The sequence below is a fragment of the Meriones unguiculatus genome, chromosome 8 (genome assembly GCF_030254825.1).
Source record: "Meriones unguiculatus strain TT.TT164.6M chromosome 8, Bangor_MerUng_6.1, whole genome shotgun sequence".
In the NCBI taxonomy this organism is placed as follows: domain Eukaryota; kingdom Metazoa; phylum Chordata; class Mammalia; order Rodentia; family Muridae; genus Meriones; species Meriones unguiculatus.
In genome coordinates, this window is record NC_083356.1 from 23,048,349 (window position 1) to 23,067,807 (window position 19,459).

General features: G+C 53.8%; 2 protein-coding genes across 6 annotated transcripts; one reads left to right on the plus strand and one right to left on the minus strand.

The window, feature by feature from the left end:
• Window positions 1–3,524: 3,524 nt before the first annotated feature.
• Window positions 3,525–12,861, minus strand: Mpst (mercaptopyruvate sulfurtransferase). 5 transcript variants are annotated; one of them, XM_021636756.2, is made up of 3 exons: window positions 12,260–12,861; window positions 8,482–9,103; window positions 3,525–4,158 (listed from the first exon to the last, which is right to left on the minus strand). In XM_021636756.2, the coding sequence occupies exons 2-3, from the start codon at window positions 9,074–9,076 to the stop codon at window positions 3,848–3,850; spliced, it is 906 nt and encodes a 301-aa protein (XP_021492431.1). In that variant the 5' UTR covers window positions 9,077–9,103; window positions 12,260–12,861; the 3' UTR covers window positions 3,525–3,847. The 5 variants fall into 5 exon arrangements, with proteins under 5 accessions (XP_021492431.1, XP_060245087.1, XP_060245086.1 ...); XM_060389104.1 differs by lacking the exon at window positions 12,260–12,861 and adding an exon at window positions 11,743–11,763; XM_060389103.1 differs by lacking the exon at window positions 12,260–12,861 and adding an exon at window positions 10,665–10,687.
• Window positions 12,862–12,939: 78 nt separating this feature from the next.
• On the plus strand, window positions 12,940–19,344 carry Tst (thiosulfate sulfurtransferase). Its single transcript, XM_021636755.2, has 2 exons — window positions 12,940–13,813; window positions 18,875–19,344. The coding sequence occupies exons 1-2, from the start codon at window positions 13,033–13,035 to the stop codon at window positions 19,171–19,173; spliced, it is 1,080 nt and encodes a 359-aa protein (XP_021492430.1). The 5' UTR covers window positions 12,940–13,032; the 3' UTR covers window positions 19,174–19,344.
• Window positions 19,345–19,459: the final 115 nt, after the last annotated feature.

A 19,459-nucleotide genomic window follows, 5' to 3' on the forward strand; every position in this document is an offset into this window, starting at 1 on the left:
CTGATGAACTGCTTAGGTAGCTCTCAGTCTTAATTCTCTGTGGTATTTCAAGTCATATTACTTGAAAAGAAAATAAAAGAATTGCTTTCCTTCTGTCTTTCAGATTTTTATTTGTTTGTCCTAGGCTGGCCTGAAGTTCCTCATTCTCCTGCTTCAGCCACCAGAAATTACAGGCATGTGTCACCGTGCTTGACCAGTAATTAATATTGTAGAAGCCAGTTATTTTATTTATTTATTTATTTTTGGGTTTTTGAGACAGGGTTTCTCCATGTAGCCTTGACTGTCCTGGATGTCACTCTGTAGACCAGGCTGGCCTTGAACACACAGAGATCTGCCTGCCTCTGCCTAAGTGCTGGGATTAATAGTGTGTGCCACTACTCCTGTTTTTTTTTTTTTTTCCATTTTGTTCTATTATTTTATTTTACTTTGAGACAGGGTTTCTCCGTGTAGCCTTGGCTGTCCTGAAACTTGCTCTGTTGACCAGGTTGGCCTCAAATTCAGAGATCTGCCTCTGCCTCCCAAGTGCTGGGATTAAAGGTGTGCACCATCATGACTGGATGAAGATTTGCTGCTTAAGATCATGAGGCTTCCAGTTACCTTGACAGTGATCCTTTCTTCTGGTGATTCACCCTCCCCTGTGCTCACTGGCTGACAGTCTTCCAGCATATGCCAGGGCTCCCCTGAGCCTGGAAGGATTCTTGCTTCTGTATCTCAGAAGAAAAGCTGAGGCCCAGGAAGACAGTTTCTGGGCAAGGCCAACTCCGAAGTGCCAGGCATAGGCACCGCACTGATCCACGATTCAACTATCTTGTCAGTGGGTGCTTTGGACCATGACCCTTATTGGCAATGGTGCGGAAAACTGGAACATTCTGATACAGCTGGTTAGACAGGGCTGGGAAAGACCTCAGCATGGTGGGGGTGCTCAGCAAATATTTGTCAAGCGGACAAAACTCTGGCCATTGCTGGTGTTGCAAGCTCCTCCTTGGATCCCACAGAGTTGGGGTGGGGCGGGGTGCATGCAGGCTGAGGCAGGGCCTACAGAGGGCAGTCAATTATTCCGGGGTCCACCCTCACAGGAGGCAGGGCAGAGCTCAGAGGTGGCCCTGGGTCATTGCTGGAAGACCCTGGCTAAGTTCAGGTTTCCTCAAAATCTGTTCCCATTGCGTCGGATTTTCCAAGGACAGAAAAGCCTCATCTGGGTAGTCTGAGTGTGTGTGGGGGGGGGGGTTTGGGAATTTCTGGCTGAAAACCCATCCCTCAAGCCTCCCCTAGAGCTGTGGAAGCGAATTGCCATGTGTCATGCATGTGGTGCACATATTTCTGTCCTCTGTAAATCTAGAAGAAGAGCGCAGGCGTGGTCCTACGAGAAACCCCTGCACTGGATGGTTATTCTCCAGTGAGACTCCTCTCAGGTTAGCTGTGCACACTCGGGTAAAGCACTCCACCTCTCTTGAGTTTTTTGTTTGTTTTGTTTTCCTTTATAAATGCAGCCTGTTAGAAAGCAGATCACTTCACAGTGCTCTTTACTCTCTGGAAAATGATCGAAAGTTTTGGTTTCCTCTCTTGGTTTGGAGGCTCTTGAAGCAAAGACACGATTCTTGTGTTAATTATTTTTGTCTCCCGATGCCAGAGAAAAATGTAACCGTGCCTAGCTACTAAAAATATGCTAAAAATAAACACCGTTGGGGCTGGTTAGGCGGCTCAGTGGATAGAAGCACTTGCAGCCAAGTAGGGTGACATGAGTTTGATCCCTCAGACTGGGAAGAAGAGTACTGACTCCCAGAGCTGTTCTCTGATCTTATGTGAGCATTGTGGAGGACAGAGAGAGAGGGAGAGAGACAGAGGGAGAGAGAGAGAAAGAGGGAGAGAGAGGTAAAAACATGAAAAAGTGTAAAAATTCAAAATAAGTAAGTAAGTAAATAAACAAACCCAAACATTAGTAGTTGATTCTTACTGTGTCCAGCATCAGGCTGAAGTATTTCTGTAGATTATGTCAGTTTATCCCTCCTTTTGCTTAAGGAAGAACAAAAAGATGAGGAAATCAAAGCTAAGGGACTCTGCAGCAAGCCCAGTCGGTCAGGAAGACCCTGTGGAGAGGCTGGGTCAGGAGGGAGAAGGGCTCCTGTCTCTCCTAGAACAGACTCCTCTAGGGAGACCAAGCAAGGCTCACCTGAGCCAAGCGGGAAGGGAGGAATTGGATGTGAAACTGGGGGCTTCACATCAGTTGAGGGGCTGAGAGTGTCTCTGCCTCTGCTGTTCCTGACGGCTGCTGTCCACCATCCTTTGTTTGTGAGGTAGCGTTCTCTCCTTGGAGTCTAATAGTTGGACATCAACTGGCATCTGTGGGGCAGAAGCCAAAAAATGCTGCTGAGTGTCCAGTGGGTAGGAAAGGCCTCAGGGCAGAGTTGTCCAGCCTGAGGCTGTCTGTGCAAGGTTTCTGTCTGACTCCCCTCTTCTGAAGTGACTGGCTTTTCACGGCATAGAACAGAGGGCGGGGCTCCAGGAGGGCGTGGCTTCCTTCAGAACTCTTGCTGCCGGTAGCAGGAGGCCACGCCGCTGGCTCCTCCCTGTTCTGCGGGCTTAATAGAGTCAAAGGGAGAGGGAGCTCAGAATCAGAATCCTGGGCCTGGGTCCCAGATCTGCAGGAAGCATACCATGGTTAGGTATTGTCTCACTTTGGTATATTCCAAAGAAGCTAAAAAAGCTAACGCCACCTCCCAGGTCCTAGTGACAACTGATGTGGTGCTATCCTGTGCTTCTGGGAGGGCATTCAGGGGAAAGATGAGGGGAGGGGTCTGTAGCTGGGCTCTGTAGTACAGCGGTTCGGTGGTTCGTTCTCTAGCAGGTATGAGGCCCTGGGTTCAATTCCCTGCACTGCCAGAATGGGGCAGAAAACTCAGGGAAGGATGACCAAGAACTTTTTAGACACCTCTGTTCAGCTCTGCCAGAGAATAACTACAGACAGCAGTGCGTGGAGTCCCTATTCTGGAACAGTGGGTAGGCTGGTTCTCTGGAGCAGAAAGGCTCAAAGCCCTCAGTCCACCCATACTCCAGCAAGGTTGGAACAGCTGCCTATGCTGTGGACCTTTCTTTCTCCTGAAAGGGCCTCCTCTGTTGTTCACCTGCATGTAGAAGGCTTCCTGTGGGGTCCCAGACAAGCCACAGCTAACTTCACCTGACATCACCCAGAGGCAGGGCTGTGGAGACATCACACTCGGTTTCGGGCTGGCAGGGCTTACATTCAGCCCTCAGGACCTCGGGCCTCAACACACACGCAGATCCACAGGCACACAGACTCACATGTGCACACATGCAAATAAAACGAAGAGCCCAGAAGGCAGAGGGAGATGCCAGGATTGTGGGTAGATGAGTTTGTCACAGCATCTGAGAACAGGGTCTCTGAGGCCTCAGCATCAACCGAAGGCTATAATGTTTTTCCCCCCAGGCTGGGAGGCCTCCCAAAGCCAATAGGTGTGCAGGGACCCCTGGCTCCTCAGGAAACAGACGTTCTCACAACCACAAAGTTTCTGTGCTTTTTGTTTTATTTCTCTACAGTGAAACAAGCTAGGTGGGCCCCAGCTTAGCACCTTGCAGGCTGGTCTGCTGCCTGGCCTCCCTCTTTCCCTCCCTCCCTCCCTCTCCTGGGTACCCTCTTACTGCCTGCCACCGTCATAGCTACCTCCACTGGGCTCCCAGGAGTCATTGGATCTCCTGGTCTCTGGGGTGCCACCCCAAACACCACCTGAGTTGTCTGAGGAGGGACCCTCCTCAAAGCAGAGTCAGGGTGACCAGGCTTGGCACTGCGGTGGTCAGGTGTCACCCAAGCTGTACTGTGTCCTGCCGGGCCTCACTGGGTCTTCCCTTGGGTCTTCCCTCGGCCCTCGGAGATGATATGCTCGGGCTGGGCACGCATGTACCACTCCACCCAGGAGCCGTCATAGACAGGCACGTCCGGTTTGCCACAGAGGAAGGCCCCCAGGGCCACGTGGCAGGCTGTGACACCGGAGCCACACGTGGCGACCAAGGGCTTGGACAGGTCCACCTTCTTCTCCTGGAAAATGCGTCGGATCTCCTCTGGGCTCTTCTCCAGACCCTCCTTGGTCAGGAATTCAGTGAACGGGATGTTTATGGAGGCAGGGATATGGCCGGGTTCAATGCCTGCAAAAGAGGGACACAAGGAAGGGCAGGTTGAGTGATGCCTAGTGTTGCTGGTATTTGTGGTATTAAGCCTACCAAGGCAGAATGCCACATGGCTCCAACGACTTATCTTATCCTCCAGCTACCAGCGCTAGGCAGCCCCACTACACAGATGGCCAGCCTAAGGAACACCCAAAGCCACCAGACCCAGCTAATTGCTGGCTAGAGTGTGAACCCAAGACTCTACCAGAGCCACACAAGACCCTGAGCTTCCTGACTGTGAACTTTGGGGGCGGCAGAGCCATACACAGGACCTCTGTCCAACGAGAACTTGGGACAGGAGGAGGCCTAGAGAAGGTGTACAGGGCAGAGAGGCAATAATTAGATGATTGCTAGTGTGACAAGAATGCCCCGGGGCTATAGCACAAAAATAGCAGCAGTACGCAAATAAGCTGACAAGGCAGAATGCTTGCTTTGTGCTTGGCAGTACCTGGACCCCAGCAGCATTTTCTTCTTTAATACCACCCGAATTCCACGAGGAAGAAATGACTGCCACCCCCATCCCCAGGAGAACAAGGCGCAAACGTTAGCATGCCCCAGCTGGCAGTGGGTGGGATGAGTTGTAAGCACCCCAGAGCCGGTGCTTGTACCTAGGGAGGGTGGGGCCTTCTCCCAGGATGAGTAGAAGCCAGCCAGTCGGCGGGAGAGAACATGCAGACAGGAAGAACCCATGAACCCGGGAATTATGCATAAAACATCATTGTTGCCAGGGCTCAGACATCAGGGGAGTGAAGGGGCAGGAATGCCTCAGTGTGCCTGGACGACTTTGGACTCCATCTGGTCACCAGAGAAGTCAGGGGTTTTTTTTGTTTGTTTGTTTTTATTTTTTTTTCTTTCTACTTTTCTTTTTGTTTTGAGACAGGGTTTCTCTCTGTAGCCTTGGCTGTCTTGGACTCGCTTTGTAGACCAAGCTGGCCTCAAACACACAGCCATCCACCTGCCTCTGCCTCCCTGAGTGCTGGGATTACAGGTGTGTGACGACACACACCTGGCTGGGGAAAATCAGTCTGTATTCTCAAGAGAATTCAGTCTTGATGCTGGGGGTGTGGCTCAGCGAGTAGATGGCTTGCCTAGCATGCATGAAGCCTTGGCTTTCACCCTCAGCACCTCCAAAAACAATTCTGGGGATACCTGCCTGTGATCCCAGCACTTGGGAAGTGAAGGCAGGAGGATCAGAAGTTTAAAGTTACTAAGTTACATAGTCATGTTTGAAGCCAACTTGGGCTACACAAGACTCTGTCCACAATAAAAAAAAAAAAAGTGTGGATTAGGAGGCGTGTCACTTTACCCATTGCTCAGAAGCCCCATGAGCTCCAACCTGCGTTTTGTCTCTAGATTTATTCCAGCCAGAGGTTGCTAAAGCCCTGTTTTCACAGGAAGGCTGAGACTCACACCACAGTGAAACCTCACAGCTGTCAGCTGGGCCCTCTGGATCCTGAAATGCATCTGTGAGAAACTTCTGCCTTGGTTTCCCCGTACAGGGAGGGACAGACAGGTCTTCATGGGAGCTGCTGGTCCACACTGGTCTCCATCCTCCGAGGACAGCTAGAGACGGCATTCCTGAGCTCTTTCCCAAAGCCCCGAGAGGAGCAGACTATCCAGCCAGGGTGCAATGGATAAGTCATGTCAGTGTTTCCTACACCTCCAGCTTTACCAAGCAAAGCATGCACCCTGCCCTGCTGGACTGACACAGCAAATTGCAGCCGTGCTTGGCCGGGAAGTAGAAATGGCCTGGATCGTGTTTACTAGCCTGTGAGGTCCTCACCATTCAGCCCCATCTACAAGTGAGTAAGAGTTGTAGAAAATAGTTGGCTATTAAGGGTTATTATTAAGCCTCAGATTATGATGGCGGCTGATTATCTATCCCACTATCATATCGATAAAAGACATAGAGACCTGTTAGATTTTTAAGATGTCTATACATTGGGGCTGAGTCTCTGCTTCCTTCTTCCCTACTCTCCTTCCTGCCTCTCCCCACCTAAGCTCCTTCTCCTCCAAGGCCTCTGACCTTAGCTCCGCCTACCTTACTTCTGCCCTGCCCAGGTGTGTAGGCAACTTTCTTTAGCCAATCAGGGGTAATTTCGGAGGCAAGGTTATACAGTTTATCACTTTGGTGCACACAAGGGACTGTTCATAGAAGAGTAAGAATCTTGGGGGTGCAAGCAATTAACATCTGAATGCAAAGCACCAGACAAATAAGTGTAGTTGGTGGTAGGACACTCTAAACATGTCCGAAGGAGCCTGGGTGGAGAAACACTGGCTGATGACGCCACGCCCCACCTTGTTTTGAGTGTGTGAACAGAGCTGGGCAATTTAGTTACGTTTGCTCTTTTACCCCATGACATCGCATTGCGTTTCCCGTAACCTATTGTTCTCTTTATACACGTACAAGGGCCACCATCCAGAGGGGCTGGGTGACCTGCCAGGTGCTACCCAGGAAGTACAGCACAGCCAGGTCTCTGAAACAAAGCCTGTACCAGCAGAGAGGGCACAGGGCCATGGCTGGCTGCTGCATCCTAGCGGGCTGAAGAGAAATGATGGGGAAATTGCTGTTTGTTCACTGTTAAGTATGTGAGGAGTCTGAATCCAGAGAGGCTCCTTCCTGAGACCTTGGGCAAGGTGGCCATTCTAGGGCTATTTTCCTGACCTACACAATGACAGTGCAGGAATCGCTCCGTATTTGGAGGAGAATTGATGCCTAGACCCCACAATCATCTGAAACATGTCCTATCATGTAATCTACACACACCCTCCTAACAATTAAAATGTCTCTAGGTTTTTCCCTGACTCCTTTCTCTCCCTTTTGAGTCTTGAGACAGGATCTCACTCTGTAGGTCAAGCTGACCTGGAAATCACTATATAGCCCAAGCTGGCCTGAAACTCATGGCCCACCTGTCTCAGCCTCCAAAATGCTGGCATCACAGCCACGAGGCGCTGCACCTATCCCTAGATTTCTTTCAATACCCATTACGGTTGTAAATGTTGGGAACAAGCAAAAGAAACTTGTTCTGAGTTCTACCATTTTGTTTTCAGACTCCATTTCATCACTGGGAAAAACTACATTCAGGGTACTAGGCCCTAGGGGTCTGGGGACTCCCCCATAGCTGAACAGCATCTGTTGTAAAGGAAACAGTTATCTCGAGTCCAGACATCTCAGGGAAAAGTTGAAACAACTGTCTGAGTCTAGCCATTTCAAGGACAACTTCTCCATCTTGCTGGCAAGGTCAACTAAGTTCATGTTCTCGGGCCCAGGAACCTACTCCCATCCTGACGGATGGAAACTTCCTTGTTCAACCCCTTATGTTGAAATATGACCGGACAATACTACAGCCCACCCCGCTCCCCCCCACCTTGTGGTTTCTTCCTTTAGATACGATGTACAGCATCCCTTCAGGGTCATAGTTCAGCTCCCGAGTCTGTTCTGCGGCCCTGATCGGTCAGTATTGGCTTGATTACACTTTTGTCACCTGCATCGACCTGGTATTTGAGTTAGGTTGGCTTTGAGTGGACCTCACAACAGTAAATGCTAAGGACAGGGGAAGGAAGAGCACAGCCTCAGCACAGACCAAAATAATAGTAATAACAATAATAATAATATACTTTTTGGATAATAATATATAAATAATAATAAATAATAATAATAATAATAATACACTGGCATGTGCTATCTGCCGGTACTGAAAGCTGGCTCTATCTATCTCCTGAGAGGTTTGAAAGGCTTACACCAGCATGGAAGGCGTATAGGCCTACCTGCTTTGTGGGTCCCTTTCCACGGCACACAAGGGCTTTGCTTGGATAAGCCCAGGCCATAGGCAGCCGGCTTGGCCCTCACCTGGGGCACCAACCATTCAAGTTTGGGCGACCCACCCCCATTCCCCCCCTCGCTCCCCCCCCGCCCCCGCTCGGAATCCCTTAAAACCTCCACACCCCATCAACTGCAGGCCACACCTCATCGGGACCAAATATGGGTCCTTCCCTAAGCTCTGTGGGGGCTTCCTTCCGGTATTTTGTGGTGGCCAGAGTTATTGGGCTGCTGTTGCGTCCTGGGTATCCTGGATTCTCAAGGGTGTGTAGGCAACCTCAGCCCAAAGTTCGGAAATTATGAGGTGGTGTTGTGGCCTCCGCTGTAAGAAGGAAGCCAGAGGCTTTCAAGTGAAGCGCCCAGGAACCAACCCTTCTCCCTTGCTCGGTATGCATGAAAGGCCAGCACAAGGCTGGGCAGTGTCCAGCGCACACACCAGCCTGTCCCCACGCCCTGATCCGCCAGTTTTCCCCGCGCGTTACCATCTCGGGGTTCCGGGTCAGTGCCTCGGAACCGTCCGGCCGCACGGGCGTCCACGACCTGGAAGCTCCGGGTCTCCAGGTTCTCCAGGATGTCCTCGTGGGTCTTGATGAAGGAGGGGTCGAGCTTCGCGGAGAACTCCGCCGGCTCCGAGGGGCTCCGGCCGGAGCTGATTGGCAGGTTCTGGCTCAGCCAGTGACGGAGGCCGCCGTCCAGCAGCGACACGGAGCGGTGGCCGAAGACGCGGAACATCCACCAGACCCGCGGGGCGGAATAGAGGCCCTGGTCGCTGCCGTCGTAGACCACGACGTGCGTGGACGCGCCCACGCCCAAGCTGCCCGCGTAGTCGGCGAAGTGCGCGGCGCTCGGCAGCATGTGGTCGTAGGGCGACGTGAGGTCGCTGCAGCGATCGATGTCAAAGAAGGCGGCGCCCGGGATGTGGCGCTCCTCGAACTCGCGGCGCGCGTCGCGGCTCAGCTTGGGCAGGTACCAGGAGGCATCCAGTAACTTCAGCGGCTGCGAGGCGCGCGGGGTCCGCAGGGCCTCCGCCACCCACTGCGCTGACACGAGCGCTCGGAAAAGCTGCGGGGCGGCCATGACCTTGGGGATGCTCGGATCGCGGGCCTGCAAGACAGTGAAGAGATCAGAATCTGGAGGCCCGCCTGTCAGGGGCTGAGGCTGTGGCCTATGTGCTAATCGGCGGGGGTGGAGCCTGCGCACCGGCAGAGCAGAGTCCAGGAATGCAGACATGGCCTGCGGTGAAGCCAGGTTCTGCCTTTATCACCCAGGGACGCCCCCTGCCAGGCCTTGAATAATACTCAGCTTCAACTGACCTCACGACCATGGGCGACAGGAGAGGGTGGTACGCGCCCCTCGCTCTCTCTTTTTTTTTTCCCCTGGGTCGGGTGGAGCCAGGGACAGGTTCAATTGGAGCTTAAGTAAAGCAAACAAGGCCAAAGTTTCAGCCCTTCTCCAAGATGCAGCCCAGCTCCACAGCCAATCAAATCTGCTCACTCATTGAGCAGTTCTGGGTGTCCAATGGGAGCAATAACCAGCGTTCACCCTTAGCCCAGTGTCGTTTAATCCTCATATATTACAACACTTGACAGGCCAGCCTCTCCCCAACCTGCTGAAGGAGCAGGCTTTAGGAGGTTTGGTACTGTCACCTTCTTCTGAAAGCCACTGAGGCTTTGAGTCACCTGGAGTGGAAGCTGGGCATCCTATAATACCAGTACTTAGGAGACTGAGGTAGGAGGACCAGAGTTCAAGGCCGGCCTAGACTACATAGGAAGTTCCAGACCAGCCTGGACTATTCAGCAAAAACAAAACAAAACAAAACAAAACAAAACAAACAAGAACCAGAACCAAACCAAACAAAACCAAACAACAAAAACAAACAACAGAAACCAGGGTATTAAGTGGAGATAGGCTTGAATCACTGGCCTGGGCCCTGGGGTGGGGCCGGGGCAGAGCTGGTAGGCCCCAAAGCAACTCAAGCATCAAAGCAACTGGGAGTTTAGAGCGAACACCAAGGTCTCTACCTTGGCCTGGAAGGGAGGGAGAAGGTGGAAGGGAGGGAGAAGGTGGAAGGGCTTCCTGAAAACTAAGTCTCAGGGAGAAGAACAAAGAGGTGAACCAAGTAGTGGTGGCCCACACCTTTAATTCCAGCCAGAGGCAGAGGCAGGCAGATCTCTGAGTTCAAGGCCAGCCAGAGCAAGTTCCAGGACAGCCAGGGCTACACAGAGAAACCCTGTCTCAAAAAAGAAAACAACAACAAAAAGAACAAGAAAGCAAGTTGGTTGGTCATGGACTCTGGCTAAGGACTGATCCCAGTGTTTGCCATGCATTGGATGTGACAAAGGTATGTGCACAGAGGGCAGGGAAGCCAGGGCCGGTGGGACAATCCTTTCATGAAGGAGAGCAGCAACTTCACCTCCATCATTCTTGGGAATTTTGCCTCTCCATCTCTGATTTCAGAGTCAGACAGCACAAATGCCCTGGCACAGGCTGTTTGTGTGGGCATGATGGTTCCTCTGTGTGTGTGTGTGTGTGCAGGGCAGAGGACAATCTCAGATGTCAGATGGAGCCTCAGGCATTAGCCATTTTATTTCGTTTTTGGGATAGAGATCTTTCTGTGGCCTGGGACCCACCTTGGCTGGCTGCACACTGAGCCCCAGGGACGTACCTGTCACTCCTTCCCCCGTGCTGAGATTACAGGCATGCAACATGTCTTGTGTTGCTTATGTAGGCTGTAGGGGATCCAACTCGGGGCCTTGTGCTTTCCGGGCAAGCTGGCTGAGCCATCTTCCCAGGAGCACCACCCTGCCCCCTTCAGGGTCTCACTCTGTATCCTGGAACTTGAAAACATCTCCCTCCTGCCTTAGCTTCAGGAGTAGGGCCATTACAAGCATAAGCCACTATGTCAGACTCCAAAAAACCACCTCTTAATGAGACTGAAAAATAAATACAGAAGGGCCACCATTTACTCCACATACAGCTTCTTTGAATGATCACCTAGGGTAGTTGAAAGTAAAGCTGTTGTAAAGTAAAGCGGCTCTTGAATCTACTCCTACAAACTGTCTTAGACTTCCAGAGGGCGGGACTTCAGAGGTCTGAGGTCACCTGACCCCACCCCCCTGTTTGATTGACAGCTACCACAAAGGACACTGGGCTGCAGAAAGAGGGCTATGGGTGTTCCTGAGGGGTGGAAAACAGGAAGAGAGTAGGTTCCTTTACGCTTGGAGGGCCAGGATTCCAGGCGAGAATGCTCTCTCTGCAGGACCATCAGGACACATAGAGCAGCTCCAGGCCATCCTAAGGCATATATGCCACATATGCAGAGGCACAAGAGCACCTCCCCACCGGGACCCTCCTGGCACTTTCCCCACCGTCAAGCACGAGGCTCAGGGGACCCTTGGAAAATGCTAAGCAGTGTTTGAATTTTTGCAACACACAGCATTTCAGGGCAGGATCAATGTTTAAAAACAGGGGTGGGGGGGAAGTCCAAAGGAAAAGCATTCCAGAGGAACAGAAGAAACTATAGAGAGGTGGGGTACAGCCAGTTTGCTAGAGCCATGCCCTGCCTCCAGATGTTTTACCAATTGGCATTTACATAAATTTACAACGAAGCGGTAAAGATTGAAGGCCAAAGGGATTATCTTCAAGGACGGGGCAGGGAGACCAAGGCGGCTCCCACCGCTTTGGGCTTCAGGTCAGAAATTAGTCTCTACTTTACTCCGCGCCCTGACGCCTCCTGGCACTACCTGTTTCTCCTGTTGGGAGAAGTTTCAGCCCTATCCCGCAGGGTCGTCAAGGCCCTCGCCACCGCAGGAGGGCCTGATAAACGTTAGTTTCATTTCATTCCACTGTGTTCTACTACTTTCTCCTCCTGGGGAGCCTTGGGTGTTCTCATCACAGGCCCTCTGAACGGCTTTGTGGGTTCTCTCGGGCCCTCCTACTTTCTCGGGGAGGCACCAGGACATTCCAAACCCCTGCCAGCCACTGCTACCTGCCTGCTTCTTACCCAACCCAACCCACAGGCGGTCACAAGGAGCTGTGGACAGCCCCTGGTAAGGCAAGTTAGGGGAGCCCTGGAAACTCTCCTCTCGTGACCACCTGCACCCCCTCCTCCACTCCTGCGTGGTGACACGCTATGCACCCCCGAAGAGCACCCTCCCTCACAGGACGCGTTGGGTAGCAGGCACTAGGGTCTCGTGCTCCCTGCTCCGCCATGTCACCCCCTCCCCGGGCCCTCAGAGGTCCCCTCCTTCCGCCACCAACCTGCGACCAGCCAAAGGGAGGAGACTCGGGCACAGCCTACCGCCTTAGCCACTCCGAGCAGCTGCTGGCTGCACCTTCCATTCCCCGGGCCGCGGGGGGAAGAACGCGCCGTGCAGCCGGGTTGCGTGCTGTCCCAGCGTCACCCGAGCCTTTCCTACCCCGCTTCGGGGGTGAAAAGCGTTATACCAGCAAGGGGGAAAACAGAATTGCGGTGCGGAGGTGCAGGAGCTGCTCAGACTCCCGACTGTCTGCGAGAAAAGCACCCCCCGTGGGAGGCGGCGCAATGGTGAGGGCCACTTGAGAACGCTCCCGGCTCCCGGTTTGAACCCGCCCGCCTCTCTGGAGTGTAAAGGCGAGAGCCAGCCAAGCTACTGGGGCGACTGGATTGCTGCGGGCCGCCCGGTGTGGGCCCGCTGGCTGGATCCTGGTGGCGAAAGGAAGGCAGGGAACTGGGAGCCCCTTCACGGGATTGGGGCATTCCAGAAGCCAGAGAACCCAGGCTTCAGAAAACAGAAGCAGAAGGGCTGGCGAGTGGTCAGTGCGCCCGGAGAGGGAACTCGCAACCCGAGGGCCGTCTTCTCCACCTAGGATCTGTGTTCCTTCCCCGCCCCCCGCACCCCATTCTTGCAAACAGAGTCCTGAGCTAGCTCCTCCCAGCGGCTGCTGCTATTGGGGCGCTCCGAAGCCCTCGGCCACGCCCACCTGCCCTCTAGAGACCAGACGGGGATGGCACCGAGACAGTGGGAGGGGCAGAGCAGGCTTTCCCTAGGGAAATGTGCAAACCTATCCCACAGTGGCCCCGGTCTCGCTCTGGGTGCAGTTACCATTGCACGCTGGGAAAGTGTAGCGGGGGGACAACCGGCCCTCCCTCCTGGGCTCCGCCCATTGCACCGAGTCCTCTCAGGCTGGTGTCTCTCCGGGTTCCCACCCGGGGCCAGGTGACAGGCAGAGCCGCCGCTATGGTTCATCAGGTGCTCTACCGGGCGCTGGTCTCCACCAAGTGGCTGGCGGAATCCATTCGGTCCGGCAACTTGGGACCCGGCCTTCGGGTGCTGGACGCGTCCTGGTACTCACCGGGGACCCGCCAGGCGCGCCGAGAGTACCAGGAGCGCCACGTGCCCGGCGCGTCCTTTTTTGACATAGAGGAGTGCCGGGACACGGCTTCGCCCTACGAGATGATGCTGCCCAGTGAGGCCCGCTTCGGGGAGTACGTGGGCAACCTGGGTATAAGCAACGACACGCACGTGGTGGTGTATGACGGGGACGAGCTCGGCAGCTTCTACGCGCCCCGGGTGTGGTGGATGTTCCGGGTGTTCGGCCACCGCACCGTGTCAGTGCTCAACGGCGGCTTCCGGAACTGGCTGAAGGAGGGCCACCCGGTGACGTCCGAGCCCTCGAGGCCCGAGCCGGCCGTGTTCAAAGCCACGCTGGACCGCTCCCTGCTCAAGACCTACGAGCAGGTCCTGGAGAACCTTCAGTCTAAAAGGTTCCAGCTGGTGGACTCTCGGGCCCAAGGAAGGTACCTGGGCACACAGCCGGAGCCCGATGCGGTCGGTAGGTGTTACCAGGGCCCCAGGGGAGGACCGTCCATCAAAAGATGGGGAAGCGGAACGGCCGGGCCCCTCCGTCCCTCCCTCCGTGTTAGATTTGTCTTTCCATCTGTAAAATGGGAGGGGACAGTCAACCTTGAAGGCTTTTGCAGCTCTCTGATAAGTGAGGGAGGGCCCTGGGTGCCCACAGCCCTGTGCTGCATTAGTAGCGGCGGCTGGTGGCCTGTCTCTCTCCACGGCCCACTTCCAGACGCCAGCTCTCTCTCCCACATGCACTAGGATGCAGGAAAGGACATCCCACCCACGAGCAGTCACTTACACGGGCTGTACAGAGGTCTGCGTGTATGCTCACACCCCCTAGACCCCAGAAACTCCTTCAAACACCACAGTGTCCTTCCTCCGGCTCTCCTGGGACTCTGACTGGTGTTTGTAAAAGTCAGTCAGCAGTCAGTTCAGAAGCTCAACCAGCAGCCACAGTCTGTTTGTGGAGCTGATGCAACAGCTGCCGGCTGGTGCAGGGGGATATCGATGAAATGAAATACCTAACTTAGACAGAAGATGAGATGTTGCTACTTGGGTCTGTTAAGTGGCAGTGGCTGGGTTTGAACCCAGTGCTATTTTGTCTTAAACCAGGGTTCTAAACTCAGATATAAGCCCATCCAGTGCCACCACCACTTCCTAGGGTCCAGGGGACCCCAGGTCTTGCTTCCCCCACCCCCAACACTAGTCCCCTGCCTCTCAAGGCTCTTTTTTATCAGTAAGTATCCCTGCCCTGAATGACTTAACTCCGGGGTAACATTTTGCCTAACTTGTTGCAAAACGCTTCTTCCTTTCTGCCTCCTGGTGTCCGCAACCCTGTTTTTACGGTCTTAATACTAAACTGTCAGCCCACCGGATAGAGTGGGGCCAAGGCACACAGGAAGGAGCAGGTCAAGGCCACGCACACAATTGGCAGAGCTTGGCATGGGCCTCTCCAGGCCTTTGATTTCCCCCGCCTGTGGCGCTCTGGGAAGGTCAGGAGAGAAAGACGCTTGCTCATTGGGCACTTTCCAGAGACTATGGACACAGAACGCCCACAGCCCCTCCTGGTCTTGGCTCAAAGCCCTTTTTCTTCTCAAAACTTATGCTGGGGGGAGGGGGAGTGAAGCTGGTCATGGAGCTCTCCCAGCAGGCTAGAAAGCAAACTGAGACGTGAGTGAAACGGAGTCCAGACATTGCCTTCCCACCAATTTATAGATGAGGAAAGCCGAGGCTGGGAGAGAGGACACGGTTCTAAAGCCCCTCTCTGTTCATGATTCTTCCTACCTCTCCTGATTCCCCTTGGGTGCCAGGCAACCAGGGTTCTCCTTCCAGTTCAGCCGCTCCTATGTGGAGGGTACTCAGCCCAACTGCTTGGCCTTGTGTTCGCCAGAGGTCCCCAGCCCTGCCTCATGCCCATGGCTTTTTTTTTTTTTTCCACATAGCAAGTCAGCAAAGGGGCTCTTTGGAGGGGAAGGCACTGAGCAAAGTCCAGGGCCATTTAGACAGGCAGGGTGGGCCGCTTGCCCCATTCTATACGAGGATTTGTACGAGAAAACAAAATGCACACTGCCAAGGTTATGGTCTGTTGGGTGGGTTCAGGGAAGTTCCTGTGGGTTCAGTAGTCCGGATATAAAAAATCACGGGGGCGGGGAGCCCTTGACTCTTGAGTGTTCCTGAAGGGAGTGAATGTGGCAGAAACAAAAAAAAAAAAAAACATGACCCGATGGCTGCTCCCTTCAGGGGCAACTTACCTTAGGCCTTCACGTGACTTCCAAAGTCCTGAGTTAGGGTGTAGAATAAAAGAATATTCAGGCGGAGCTGTGTGTTAGCACTGGAAGGAATACTAGCAAAGAAGCACAGAGGTAGCTTATGCTAGTCAGGTCCAAGGCTGAGCACCCAGAGTAAATAGGAAGAGTCGTAGAAAGGAGAGGGACCTTAGAATGCAAGGGTCTCTTGAGGCCTGGGCCAGTAATAGGCTGTCTCCCCTCTCCAGGCCTCAGTGTTCCTCATCTATAAAATGGGAGTACTGGATTTGATCCTGGTAGCACTCGTTTCTCAGTTGTTCAGCCTGTGAGCCTGTTCTTTCACTGCGGAGTGGTTGAGGATGAGGAAGGAGGAGGGTGTTGGTCCATGACTAGCACTTTGGTTTGCAGGCCCCTGGATGCAGTCAACTTCTGAAATCCTCAGTGGCCTTGCCCAAGGACCTGGCCCCACTCCACTCAGTTGCAGGCTCTAGAAAGAGGCTTGCCTAAGGCTGCTGCAGAGGGTGGGGTGAGCCAGAGCAAACATGGGGACTGGGGCAGGCAAGGTCAGCCCTCCTCACTGTTGCTACGTGCGAGCATGGAGCCTCTCTACCTGTGGCCCTGTCTCTTGGGCCACAGCCAGGGTGTCTACACCAGATTCCCTATCTTTGAGATGCAAGCCCGAAAGGTCTGTGGTTTTCCTGGCCTCCAACAGCTGAGCCCGTCTGTGGCCTACAGGATCTCAACATGCCTATGGACTTGACCCTCCTCAGCCAAACCTGGGACACAAATTCCTAGACTTCTGGGCAGCTGAGGAACACAAGAAGTCATCTTAGTAATTCCCCTGCCTCAGCCTTCTTTTCCAGGGGAGCTGAGAGTGACTAAAAAACACAGGCTTTGGAGTGTGGCTTGATTTTACGTGACTCCTGTGTGTCCTGGGGGAGAGGAGGGTGTTGTTGTGTCTCTCTGAGCCTGGCATCTCCTTTAGAGCTAGGAGGAATGTCTCTTCATTCCTCTTGTGAGGAGTGAGAGAACCCACTTTTGGGGTGTTGGCTGTAGAGAGGAGGAATGTGGCAGGAGGTTTGCTTCTAGCTGGTTGGCAGTGTTCCAGAGTTCTCTGGCCTTGGCCCATGGGTTCCCCGGCTCTCCCTTTGCACAAAGGCTGTGCCCTCTGTTCCTTTAAAGTCTCCCGGCAGAGGCTGGAGAGAGCCTGAGCGGGGAAAGTGCTCGCCTTGCGAGCATGAGCACAAGTTAGATCCCTGAATGCAACTTAGTGGCTTAGGCTTGTCAGAGACAGGCAGACCTCTTGAGCTCTCTGCAGCCAGTCTTACCATCAAGTGCCAGGGGGGTGGGCCAACGAGGGGCCTCAGACTAGGTGGTCCTCTGACCTCCATGTGCATGCCTGTAGGAGTGCACTCCTCAACACCTGCCCTGATGAAAAACCCAGCGAGGCCCTGAGCCTTCCTGGCCGAGTGGCTGGTGCTGAGGCTTCCCAGCAATCCCTCGCTTCATCCTCACTCGGGCAAGACTCCCTTTATAGACTTAAGACAACAATAAGGTTGGTGTGTCGCAGACAAGAAGAAAACAGCACTCAGAGGTTCGGCGCAAAGGATCTTGACCAGCGATGCCTCCCGCAGGGAACTGCTGTACCCTGACAGTTGATGTCTGCAGCCAGCTGCTCCTCCCTGGCAGGGTTACACATCGCTGGTTTCAGGTTCAGCAGGAAGACGTGTCTCGATGTCACTTGTGCAAGCGGGGCCATGGGCCCCATCGGAGGACTGCTTGTGCTAGTGGTTCTTAGATTCGTCTTTGGGATGAGGGAGCTCCCATATTGCTACACCGGCCAAGCATGTACCCACTGTGCCGCTGGGGTCACTGGGGTCTTTTACTTATAGGAGGGGACACTGAGGCCCTGAAGGGAGAGCCTTCCTGTCTGATTGACGCTGCTCACCCTGCTGGAATGTGACTTGCTCATAGCAATCCAAGCCCTTTCCTCCTCTTCCCATCACGCCCACCATGCTGTTTCTGTCTTGCAAGTTTAATGGGTTGGTGGGGATTTGGGGAACCTGAAGAGATGGAGGCATTTCTGGCTTGGGCTTCCCTCTCAGTGCTGTCTGTATAAGGGTGCAGGATGCCCAAGGAAGAGAATTGGCTGAGCATGCCAGGACTGATAAAGCCTGGGTCCTTTGGGCACCACTAGCCAGCCATGGCTAATCTTTGTGGTTTGCAAGGGCCGTCCCCTTTTACTAGTTTGATGGTTTTCAAACAAGGTCTCTATAGCCCAGACTGACCTGTAACTCACTATATAGACCAGGCTGGCCCCAAACTGCAGATCCTCCTGCCTCAGCCTCTAGCTTACAGGGATTACGGATGTGGGTTACCATACACACCCACCACCCGTGACAACTATTTCAAAGCCTCCCTGGGTGTGTTCTGGAAAGGACCCCGGCCTCCCTCACCTCTGCCCTGCTCTCACTTAGGCTTTAGAGGTGTGTGGAGGGGATTATAATCCCCTGTTCCTAGAGGGAGCATAGATTGGGAGCCATGTATGGGGTCAGGCATCATTAGGGTTCAATATTGTCCATGTCATTTATCTTGATGCAGGTGTATTTACTCCCCACAGGGAAACTGAGGTGCAGAGAGGTGACTTTACTTAATGTCACCAGTGTAGTAAGTGGTAGAGCTGGGATTTGAACATGTGTCCCTATACCAGGTCTCCTCTTTTCACAACTATGTGCCCCCCAGGAACACCAAGACCGGGTGTGGTCTTGGGTCTGCCTGTCCCTGTGTCTTCAGCTGAGCCATTTCATGTCAGCACACTTCAGCATTTTCACCTGTAAAATAAATTCACAGGAGGGCTTCTTTAGTGACACACAGAGCTAGCCAGCTGCGGTGGCCTTGCAAACGGCTGCCCAGGAGAGCCCACACGGCCGTGTCCTTGGCAGCCAGCACAGTGTGTAGCTTCGGTGTGGATTCAACCCTTCTGCTCTCCCCAGTAACCCAGGGAGACAGGCGTGCACTACTGAGCCCATTTCCCAGGTGAGAAAGCCTGAGGTGTGGAGTGCAGAGGCAGCTCCCAGAGGCTAGAGGGGAAAGTTAGAGAGACCAACAATGCATGCAGACCAGCAGCAGTGAGATGAGACAGGCCTTGGGTCTTATAGCTTGAGTGTTGGCGATAAGCAGAGCAGGTATAGAAATTGAGTCCCCAAGGGAGCAAAGAGATTCTTTTTTTGGGTGGCCCCAGGTCCTCCAGTTCCCATTGGCGTGCCTCCTCTAACCCTGTATCCTCTGTTGCCGCCCAGGACTGGACTCTGGCCACATCCGTGGCTCCATCAACATGCCCTTCATGGACTTCCTGACAGAAGATGGCTTCGAGAAGAGCCCGGAGGAGCTGCGTGCCATGTTCCAGGACAAGAAGGTGGACCTCTCACAACCCCTCATCGCCACGTGCCGCAAGGGGGTCACTGCCTGCCACATTGCCCTGGCTGCCTACCTATGCGGCAAGCCCGACGTGGCTGTTTATGACGGCTCCTGGTCGGAGTGGTTCCGCAGGGCGCCCCCGGAGACCCGAGTGTCCCAGGGGAAGAGCGGGAAGGCCTGAGTGTGCACAGCCTCCTCCTCTGCCCACTGAATACAGCCAGTTCCCTTCAGTGGGGCCGGTGAGACCCGCCACAGCTTCGCACCTCCTAGGCGATGGAGATTGACAGGATTTTAGAATTGCTGTGGGTGCCTCTCTCCCTCCAACACTGGAATAAAGTGCCTTTTCTCAGTAGTGTGTCTGCCCCCTTGCCCTGGATAGACACTGGACCCCTGCCTCCATCAACCTTCAGCCCCTGGAAGGTCACACAGAGGACACCATTGCCGCGCTTGGTCCTGCCCTCTCTTGT